Here is an 11,454-nt window from a genome sequence, read left to right on the forward strand (position 1 = left end):
TTTATTTCGTTGGAACCTACATGGGAATGGGCAATTCTCAGTGGAGTCTATGTATAGAGTTTTGATCCAGTCTGACGTGCCAGTTGATAATAATAAGAAGATATGGAAGATGAAGGTATCTCTTAAGAATAAAATCTTTGCATGGTATCTTCGTCGCGGAGTCATTCTTATTAAAGATAACCTTATTAAGAGGAATTGGCATGGAAGTACTTAATGTGTATTTTGTCCGCATGATGAGACAATAAAACATTTGCTCTTCCAATGTAAATTGGCTCGTTCTATATGGTCAGTCATCCAAATAGCTTCTGGCTTGTATCCCCCTTGTAGTGTTGCTAATATATTTGGCAACTGGTTACATGGGATTGATCAAAGGTTCAGAATTCTACTTAGGGTGGGAGCGCTTGCCGTGATGTGGTCGCTTTGGCTATGTAGAAATGATAAGATTTTTAATGATAAAAGTACTTCGCTTATGCAGTTTATCTACAGATGTACGGGGACGCTTCGTTTATGGTCCTCTCTACAATGAGTGGAAAATCGAGACCTGTTTACGGATGTGTGTACACGATTGAAGGCTATGGCGAGGGATACTTTTACCCAACAAGGGTGGCAACATGATCTTAGGATTGGGCCACCGACGGTTTAGGCGCTATACAGATATACATTTTTCTTTGTATTTCGCCTTCCTATTTTATTTTCGCTTGTGGTGAGGACTTTATTGGCTGTGTGCATCTTAGTTATGCAGAGGCCGGATGCAATACTTAAACCTTTTAAGTAATAAAACGTCCCTTTTCGAAAAAAATGTACGCAGTTGTGCGTGTTGTCCGCGCCGTCGTCGTCCCATGTGCGTGCGTGCCTAGCCGCGCGTGCGGAGCTCACCACCGGAGCTTGCCACCACCACTGCCACTGCTGGTTGCAAGCTGGACGGCCGGCCATCGGTATGTTTGTCGTTGTCACGTGCTCCCTGCTCGACGAAATGCCTCAATATGAGAGGCCAATTTTGAGATATGTGGATATGAAAGCGGGCAAATGAGGGCTCAAAGCGGACACGCTGGACACTGACCGGTCGCGTCCGCCGGCATTTAGGGGTCCAAATTAGATGATTGCCGTTGTACATGCTCTAAGTCACAACATAGCATCTGAACCCAGATTTTTGATTGGTTTTTAAATGCTCACAAATTTCTCGGCAGCCAACCATACATGTGTTCACAAGGCCACGGTTCCCGGTCCCGTCGTGCGGTCATAGGTTGCAGTGTCTCTTTTGTGTCTGTGTAGCCAACTTCCGAGAAACTACAACGACTGGCTACGCTTTCAAATCATCAAAAAATAAAAACGACTGGCTATGAACGATGCGCTACTGTGGCACGGCCTTTCGATTCAACAACGATTATCATACGCGCCATAGCTTTTGACTGCGAATTTTCCCCGGCCACTAACCAGGGTCCCGTCGCCGCCGCCGGCGGCCACATGAGATCCGAGTCCAGCGACGAGACGAGATCCCGGAAGATACCTCGCATGCCACGCCTCTCCAGTCTCCACAACAAACGGGTCCATGCTTTCCATTAGAAAACAAAAAAGAAGAAGGGAACGAATTAAAAACAGAGCCGCCACTCACCAACCGCCACATGTCATCATGCCCATCCGTGACCCAAACAAGCCTCTCGCTGCCCCCGGGACCATGTAATTCGCAGGCCCACCGTCATGCAGGGGTAGCCTTGTACTGCGTATACTTTGCATCACAAAAGGGCAACCAGAAAAGGTGACACCCAGATTGCGTCCAAAAAGGCGTGGAGTAATCCGGCCAAAAACAGAATGCGCTACGGGTGCGACTTCTGCTTTCGTCCTACAGTTACAGGAGAAACCCATTCCAGTCCGGGAACATCTCCAATTTGGTGTATTATTGGTCTTTGGATGAAATTTACCGCGATCAGAACATTGTTGTAGACCAGATTCGTAGGAAAAATACAAGGAGCTTCAAAATGATAAAGTGCCACAGTTTGTGAAAGCTACAAAGTCGATTGTGGTATTTTGGGTAATAGATTGACAAATGACAATGATCTGGAAGTTCAATGGTGAAAGCAACCAGTAAGAAGAGTGAAAGGTGACCCGTCACAATTACTAACGATGTCATTTTCTTAAACATTTCTTTTCAAGCGTGTACAATGGTACAACGATAATTCTTATGCTTGTAATTTGCCGAGTATACTACTTCCTCCGGTCCAAAATAAGTGCCACGGTTTTGAACTAAGATATCTTAATTCAAAATTGCGATACTTATTTTGGATTCGGGGAGTATTGACTAGTAGATTTTTCTTAATCTCCTTTGAAATAATTTTTTAGTAGCGCAAATGAACTAAATTCGACGAAATACTTGGGAATAATAAAATGTGAAAGAGCAAAACAAAGCAGATGAAAATCGATTTTACAAATCATCAAGCTTGTGAGGGCACTATGTGACATTACCAACTTCCAATGGTACACCTGTGAAACTTCCACCCCTATTATAAATACCTTGCCTGCTTCCAGCCAAACTTCCAAATTCCAAATCGGCCCCTGGCGTCTCCTCCTCCTCCTCCTTCCCCTCCCGGCCTCCAATTGTCCTCCTCCCGCCTCCCCTCCCCTCCCTCCCCTCCCCTCCAAGCTTCCCACGCCACAGCCCAGAGAACCCTAGCGGAAGCCTTTGCTCTCCAGAGCCCAAGCATGGAGGCGACGGCGCCTAGCGTGGGCGCCGGCGCCAATGGTTCCCTGGCGGCGGCGGCGAGGGCGCAGGTGGGGCCACCCACGAACCCCATGGCGACGGCGCTGCTCACCGATCAGTACCAGTTTTCCATGGCCTACGCCTACTGGAAGGCCGGCAAGCACGCAGACCATGCCGTGTAAGCACCCTCGCCTCTGCCTCGTGTCCTCCGCTTCGCGTATCTCTGGTTCGGTTGTGCCGATTGGATTGGATCGACGGGCGGTGTGATCTGGTGCCAGTTGGTGAGTTTGTTGGTTCCGGGTTAGGTTCGGGGTAATGAATTGACGAGAGGTCTGATTTTTTGGGGGCATACTTGGATTGTTCCTGCAATTCTGTCATTGCTGTGGCGAATAGTTTGGTTTCAATCTATGCGGTAGTTTGGTTTTTGTTCTCGTGCAATTCTGTCATTATTTGGTAGTTATTGGTTAACACAGCGCAGTTTTGCGCTTTCATAGTTTATTATCTGGTACTCCTTCCGTCCCATAATATAAGAGCGTTTTTGACACTAGTTGCTTGGTTGGCTAACCGGTACTCTGGTTTTGCTCTCGGAAGCGGTCTTGCCTGTAGTTTTGATCATTTTCCTTGTCAGTAGCTAAAGAAAATGCTGTAGGCTGGTTTTATTTTATTTTTCGAATTTTTACTCTTGCTGTGCGTGCCTGCGTAGTCTGGGGCTATCCTATTTTCGAATTTTTGGTTGATTCTTCATTGTTCCGCTATGCATTACTTTGGAAAGCCCTTCTCAATGTGCATTGTTTAATTAATCTCTTTATTATGTCAAAATTGTGAGTTAAACTGTCATTTATTGACTGAGCTTGCCATTGCTTTCATGTGGGTCCAGGTGTTCTTGTGTTAACAAAATTGGACTGGCCTTTCTTTTAGGACTTTTTTCCTCCATTGTTGTTTTAGTATGTGGCACCTCATGTGTGGATTCTAACATACAGGCGCATCTATTTATTACTCCCTATGTCCCATAATATAAAATCGTTTTTCAAGCTAACATAGCTTGAAAAACGATCTTATATTGTGAGACGGAGGGAGTATGTCATTGTGGGTTCTCTAGAACTTTTAGTGTTGATCAATATTTTCTAATTGGTGATATGATTTACTCCGGGTGCAGAGGAAACAAATGCATAGGGACATCTGAATGATGTCACAAGGTTGAAGAACTAGAATTTTCAGTGTGAACATGGAGTATTTTCTAAATGGTGGTATAATGTACTCCTTGTGCAGAGGAAACAAATGGATGTGGACATTAATGATGTGACGTGGTTGAATGAACAATGAACTTTGGTACTTGATGAAACAAAGAGACTATTGGTTCTTGGGTTTCATATTTAACTATTCTTGCGAGAGGAGGGACGGGGGTTGTATGTTATGCCAATTTTTTGAAAAGGGGAAAGTGACTGTGTTCGGACTGGGGGAAGTTACAAGAAGAGAAAAGTCTATGTAATTTTGTCATTGGCAGAATATTCGGGGAGAGAGGCACTTCTGCATATAGCTTTGAACAACATGACACTAAAACTCAGAAGCTACCCAAAAATATATGAAAATTGAGTTAAAAGACAAAAGTTAGTGAAGTTATTTTCTCTATGTTTGTATGGTCATATATATGCCTATGTGTCGTTTGCTTTATCCAAATGGGCTCACATGGTGTGCTTTGATGTCTGTTGAATCAATTTCAGTTAATATGGGCCTAAAATTTCAGCTAACAACCCAGACGTACTCAAATGCATGCTGATTTTGTTCCTTCTCATTTTGCAGGTTTGACCTGTACTTCAGGAAAAATCCATTTGGTGGAGAGTTTACTGTTTTTGCTGGTCTTGAAGAATGTATTAAGTTCATTGCAAACTTTAAGTTCACGGAAGATGAGATTTCTTTCCTGCAGTCAGTAATGCCAATGTGTGAGGTATCATCTGAACACCGTATACATATATTATATACAATATTCTTTCTTTCTTCAAATGGTAAAATAGGTTCCTAGATTAGCTGCTAGGTTATGAATATACCTTTTGGTTGGTCCTGTGTATTGGCAGGCTGATTAGCATGGGCTACAAAAAGTCCAACTCAAATGCTAGATGTAAGAAAGTTTAACTTCAAACTTTGCGTGTTGTTTCTTGTATAAGCTATTCTTCACCCAACTTTTAGTATGCATATATGTAACGCTCATTCAGTTATTTAATCTGAGAAACACTTATTTACTGATATAATTGCAATTTCTAGGATGCATTCTTTGATTATCTCCGGGGAATTGATTGCTCTGATGTGGAAGTGTACTCCATTCCTGAGGGCTCAGTAGTCTTTCCAAAAGTGCCCTTGATGAGAGTTGAGGGTCCAGTTGCTGTAAGTACAAAGCCCCTAACCAGCTGTTATGCACAATAATGTTAGTCACAAACTTTAGTTCTGAGCATTAACTAAAACTTGAATTTTTGCTATAGCAACTTACTCTTGTTATAAAATCATCAGGTGGTTCAACTACTTGAGACTCCATTTGTAAATCTCATCAATTATGCTTCTTTGGTGACCACGAATGCTGCGCGGCACCGTCATGTTGCTGGAAAGTCAAAGGTTCTAATGGAATTTGGTTTAAGACGAGCGCAGGTGTGATGATCTTCTATCCTTTCTGCACCATTATTTTAGCTTTAATTTATACAAATATTAGGTATTTCTACATGTGAAATCTGAATTGTAGCTTTGGATTTATGTTTGCAGGGGCCTGATGGCGCAATAAGTGCTTCAAAGTATTGTTTTATGGGAGGCTTTGATGCAACCAGGTGAGTTCTTTCACATCAATGGAAGATCATATGTGTGCTCTATTTCCTTGTATCGTTTCGCTTCTCTTTTTCTCCTTAAACCTTTTATCTCCCAAAAATGTTAGTGTTGCTATAGTGCACCATTGGTTATTTTTATTCTCTTGCAGTAATGTATTGGCAGGACATCTATTTGGCATACCACTCCGTGGAACACATTCTCATGCTTATGTCAGCTCATATATGGTTAGTAACATACAATTCCTGTTATTGATGAACAAAAGCTCTTACATATGCAATATTATGCTATCCTTGGAGCACCTTACCGTGCCTCTGTTCATGATGTAGTTTCATTAGTCAAACAATCTTCACTACATTGGTTGCTGAGCCCCATGTCGTATCAGCATTGAAGTTTGAATATTTGTTTTCTCGTCATACTAGCACTCAAATTATGATCCTGGTGACCATCTAGTTCATTCAATGAATGATATTGTTCAACTTTAATTTTTACATAACCTGCATGTGCATGTGCATGTTCTTTTTCTATTTTCCTAGCATACTAGTATTTTTTATCATTCTCCTTGCTAGTTTGCATTTTTGTGGACAATTGGTGTCTTTGCTTGCTAATTAACATGGTACAATATTTCAAACATACAGATACAAATCATTTTTTGAACATATCAACTCTTCTCTCGTATACACTTATGTGCAATGTCCGCGACATTTGGTACTGGCCCTTGCATTTGCATCTTTAGAAATCATCCTTACATATCTCTGGCATTCTGAAAGTTTTCTTTTCTGGCATCCATTGTTATTTTCATTGATGGCTGATTTGGCAATTGCTTTAAATCTTCCAGAGCCTTGATGAGATCCCAGACAGGACCCTAAGGAACAAAGATGGTTCAAAAGTCTGCATGGATTTTGTTAGTTTAGTGAAAGACTGGCTTTGCAAGATTCAGGTACAATTGCAGAACTTTGCTGTGCAGTTTTCGCTTGTTGCAGCATTCTTATGTTACTTTTTGTTGATTTCAGGCAGCAGATTCATTACGTAATGTATTTGGCGATACAAATCAAAGTGAGCTGGCTGCATTTGCATCATATGCGTTGGCTTTTCCAAGCAGCTTTCTAGCACTGGTGGACACATATGATGTGAGCTGTTAACTTATTGCAGCCTGCAACTTTTTCCCTTGTTGTTCTGCTGTTATTCATGTCTGAATGAGGTCTGAAACTTAGCACATCATAGGTTTTTGCATTGCTCTTCTCAAGCTCCTTTGTTGGTATTTTCTTAAAAATGACAGCTCTTGTATTTTAGAATGTTTATCCAACTTAGACATGGTTAGGATGTCAGCGCTGTTATTTGGATTGATTTGTTGCACCTGAGGTCACCTGCACCCATTAGTTCACAAAAATTGAAAAGTGTGTTTCAATTTTTTTTCAAATATAAAAAAATCTGAAAAAAGTCCATGCATGTGCATATAGTATTTACATAGTATGCAAATATTCGTGAGAAAAATATGCCAATTTGTGTTTAGGAACCTTTGTGTAGGGGATTTATTCTTTCTCCAATCTCCACAGAGCACTAGAATGCATGTTTTGGCATCAAAATTGGCGGATACATGCTTCAATACTTCTTGTATATGTGTGATTTATTTCAAGAATTCTTAGAATGTCGACTTTTTTTAAGCCGGTAGCTCATGCTTCTGAGCTTAGCTCGAAGGTCGGACATCAGTTCAGTCTGGCTTTACTTCAGGAAGGTGTAGTCAACTCTGTATTGATATTTGTACAACTTTATCCTTGTTTTGTGTTGTCTAACAAATGATGACCATGCAAGTGCCGTATATGACCTATTCTCCCTCTTCTACCATTTGCATTCTATACCTGTAACGTGTATATTATTAACTTATTTATACTGTCCCTGCATTATCTGGAGCACAATCTCACATTTTTTATTCTTTTTAGGTTATGCGAAGTGGGATTCCAAATTTCTGTGCGGTAGCTCTAGCACTCCATGACTTAGGGTATGTCAAACCTATTCTTTGGCACCTATTCCATGTGCATTGGGTTATCAGTATTGGAACTTGGCATATCTTGAAATTTTGTACATAATAGAGTAGCTAATGTAGGGAAAGGCTGCGTACAAAAGACCCAAAGTGGTCGGACCCTGCGCAAGCGGGAGCTAAGTGCACTTGGCTGCCCTTTAGAGTAGCAAAATTCAGAAAATCCCTTATCCAAGAAATTACGAATGAAGCTAAAGTTTATCAGAAACTCCATCCCAGTGATATCAAATTTAGGAGTGATTTAATCTTACAACAACTTTTTGATTATATGCTTAAGCCCTCCCAAACAAGTTTCTGTCAGATTCACGTGTACATGCAAAATAATCCATAATATCCCAGTACTCTTGATCCCCTCCTGCTATCTAAAGATGACATCTATTTGTTTTGGTTTTTAATGTTCTGTTTTTATAGTCTTGGAAAATGTTATAAATTACTTAATCGTGTGGTCATTGTTTTGGTAAAAAAAAATCATTGAAACAATCAGTTTGGATAAATATATTTCTTTTGTAGGTACAAGGCATCTGGTATCAGATTAGACTCTGGTGATCTAGCCTATCTGTCTATTGAAACTCGAAAGGTTTTTCATGCAATAGAAAAGGAATTCAATATACCTGGTTTTGGGAAGATGATCATTACTGCTAGTAATGACCTGAATGAGGAAACAATTGATGCTCTGAACAAGCAGGTAAAATGCTGTCTCATTATTGAGTGACCTGACAAGTTCTCTTACACCTCTCTCTAAGCACCTTGCATTGTACACAACCTTACAGCGAAGTGAAATGACAATACATCAAGAACTTCATGTCATGTACTTATGATGTTATATGCGTCTGCGTGTACTTCTGTGGCGCTAATGATCATGAACTACATAATTTTTCTTTATTTTATTTTCATATGCACATGTGGTTACAGATTTTCATCTTTACAGGGTCATGAAGTTGATGCCTTTGGAATCGGAACTTATCTTGTAACGTGTTATTCCCAAGCTGCTCTTGGATGTGTCTTTAAGCTAGTTGAGATCAATAGTAGACCTCGTATCAAACTTTCCGAGGATGTGGCAAAAGTATGTTTGCTGTTTACACCCTGAAAAAGATTTGCATAATTTTACTTTCCTGATACTTAATGATGGTGTCATGTTATGTTGCAGGTCTCTATTCCATGCAAAAAGCGGTGTTTCAGATTGTATGGAAAAGAAGGCTATCCGTTGGTAGACATCATGATACGTGAAAGTGAACCATCACCAAAGGTAACAATGCACGTGTGTTCTCTATTCAGATGTGAGGTTGTATACTTGTGACACTATTGTCAATCATAATCTACCTTAGAATGGAGTATAGTGAGTCGATCATATGCTTCACATTGTTGTCATGCGACTGTCTTCACCTTTCATATCCTTTGTTGATTTCATCTATAGTGTCTTGGTCTTATTTATTTTTAACTGAACTTCACATCTTTGAAATATTCCAGGCAGGAGAGCGAATTCTTTGCCGCCACCCGTTCCTTGAATCCAAGAGGGCTTATGTTGTCCCCCAGCATGTTGAGGAGCTGCTACATTGCTACTGGCCTGGGAGTTCAGGTATGGACCTCTTATCATTTACAGCGATGAGTTTTCTTTGAAAAACCTCAAAAGGGCAGGAGCTCTGCAATTCACTATAGAAGAAAGACCTGCCACATAATTTTGGGAAAACCATTATAAATGCTGGGTCTTGTAATGGAATCGGCCAAACTCACAAAGTCCGCGTTCAGGTTACAACTGAAATAAAAGAACAAGGCAACTGCAGTTGGCTTGCCTGCACTCATGCACTCAACAACAGGCAACACAAATACCGGGGGCAGCATGGCCACACTTGACGTCCAACTGGACAACACCACCAGCACATTCCCACTACTCCTAACATGTCCGTATTTAGTTATTTCTTGCAGCAACTTTGTCCACCATGGCTAATTCGGAAAGTGGTTGCCGAACGAGTAATTAGGATCACTATACGTTGGCTAATTTGGAAAGTGGTTGCCGAACGAGTAATTAGGATCACTATATGATGGGGTTGTTTTGTTGCATAACAACCATTCAAGTCACGAAATCTGTTAAAGAGAAAGGAGGTGGCATGAAAGGCTCACCTGAACCAATTATCTTGTAACAGTATTTTCTAGTGCTCTGTCGTGTTGATATTTTCCTACACTTGATGTAGAAAGATCAACTACCTCTTAGTGTTGCATCGCCCAACACTGAGTGGTGGAAGGCTAGTTATTTGGATTAGCGCTTGCTTCTTAATGCAAAGACGTGCTTCCATGCATGTTGAAGAAAACAGAAACTGAATCTGGTGACTTTAAAAGTGGAATGAGCCTGTTAAACTGTGGACCGTAGTATTCTCACAGTTGATTAAACAGGAATTATAGGTGTACCTCTGTGTTCTGTGCAGATAAACCTAGAGCAGAGCTGCCCTCGCTGGTGAAGATCAGAAGCCGCTGTATGCAACAGCTCGAAAAACTGCGGCCGGATCACATCAGGCGGCTAAATCCAACACCTTACAAGGTTCTAATTTTGAAACCTTCATTCAATTACATTTGTCTATCTCTTATCATATAACTTAAGAGCTGTAATTTTGATCTTCCACAAAAAACAGTCGTAACTTAAATCTTCCTGACTTGGAGCAGGTGAGTGTGAGTGCAAAGCTGTACGAGTTCATCCATTACCTATGGCTGAACGAGGCGCCGGTAGGCGAATTACAGTAGATGGCTGCACAAGTTGTTGGAGTCAGACCACATTCTTGCAAGCATAGCAATTGCAATACGTTATACTACGTCAAAGAAAAGTTAGAGCTCTGTTGTTGTACAACATGGCGATCCATCAGCTCAATAGCCCCATCTCGTAGAATTTCATTCTTGATCTCCAATTTCCATTTGTACAAATTCATTGCCAGTATAAAGGCAGGCAGATCAGTTTACCCCTTGGCTGGTGGAATACTATATATATATGAGGTGTAATGGAATTACTGTATTAAAGAATAAGAATCAGTTGAGAGGAACATGGTTGTTGCTATGCAGCACGCACCGACACATTTGCTGGTTGAAAACACAACGAGAGTGTAGCGAGGCTGAAACGTGAGGTACACCATGTGTCGGCTCTAGTTTTGATCTTGCTTGGCTTATTTATGCGAGGCTACCTGGAGATGAATACAAAGGACGCACTCAAACAGCGAGCAGAAAAGGACGGGTGCTGTGCTTTCCAACTACCGCTGTACTCCGTATTACACAATGTAGTAAGCTGAACAGATTGGATTTTTTGGTGATGGCGATTGTGATTGTTTTACTAAATAAATGACTCTTTGATTAGAAAAAAAATAACTCCATAGAATTCTACTCTATACGGCGTGAGGGCAGTGTGGAGTAGTAGATCTCGAGTTGAGCATCACCATTTCCACTCTTACGCACGGTGGCAACCCCTTGTGACAAGGTGATCTCGTGTAGGCATCACCAAGCCTAGTTGAAAACAATATTACAAGAAAAGAAGCCTTGTTGAAAACACACCACCTGCTGATTACTTACGAAGCATGAAACACATGAACCGCACGATTGACCGAACGAACATCTCCAACGGGCAACAAATTGCCACACTTCTATAACACAGAGAAACCCTCAATGAGAATAAAGACAACAGACACCATCAAATTCATAAAGGTGAGCCAAATAAAAAACATGAGGATGGCCTAAAAGACCGGGGATCATCATCAAGCAGTTGTGGACGTCTTTCCTATGGTGTCACACTTCTTGCCATTTCTCTTAACAGTGCGTTTGTTTCGGGGGAAGTAGTGTTAGGGAATGGAAATTAGGAGGGTGTAGGACTTAAAGTCGTTTGACTGCGGGACAGGGGAATTAAAGAGGGAAGGGGAAAGGGAGTTACGGGTCCAACTCCCCC

At 41.2% G+C, this 11,454-nt stretch overlaps 1 protein-coding gene across 1 annotated transcript; it reads left to right on the top strand.

Moving 5' to 3' along the window:
• Positions 1-2,601: 2,601 nt before the first annotated feature.
• On the top strand, positions 2,602-10,644 carry LOC119364286 (nicotinate phosphoribosyltransferase 2-like). The gene is made up of 15 exons (XM_037629732.1): positions 2,602-2,873; positions 4,496-4,640; positions 4,955-5,074; positions 5,198-5,332; positions 5,444-5,505; positions 5,652-5,727; positions 6,339-6,440; positions 6,514-6,630; positions 7,441-7,499; positions 8,049-8,223; positions 8,467-8,601; positions 8,686-8,784; positions 9,006-9,114; positions 9,959-10,071; positions 10,194-10,644. Exons 1-15 carry the CDS (start codon positions 2,698-2,700, stop codon positions 10,269-10,271), a joined length of 1,701 nt encoding a protein of 566 aa, XP_037485629.1. The 5' UTR covers positions 2,602-2,697; the 3' UTR covers positions 10,272-10,644.
• Positions 10,645-11,454: the final 810 nt, after the last annotated feature.

The sequence above is a fragment of the Triticum dicoccoides genome, chromosome 2B, assembly GCF_002162155.2.
Source record: "Triticum dicoccoides isolate Atlit2015 ecotype Zavitan chromosome 2B, WEW_v2.0, whole genome shotgun sequence".
NCBI lineage: Eukaryota > Viridiplantae > Streptophyta > Magnoliopsida > Poales > Poaceae > Triticum > Triticum dicoccoides.

Bases quoted from the DNA above. Each gene is read 5' to 3' on its own strand.
- LOC119364286 (XM_037629732.1), top strand. From the start codon at position 2,698: ATGGAGGCGACGGCGCCTAGCGTGGGCGCCGGCGCCAATGGTTCCCTG. The intron at 5,075-5,197 runs GTAAGTACAAAG...TAAAATCATCAG, and splicing joins GAGTTGAGGGTCCAGTTGCT to GTGGTTCAACTACTTGAGAC. The intron at 5,506-5,651 runs GTGAGTTCTTTC...ATTCTCTTGCAG, and splicing joins GGAGGCTTTGATGCAACCAG to TAATGTATTGGCAGGACATC.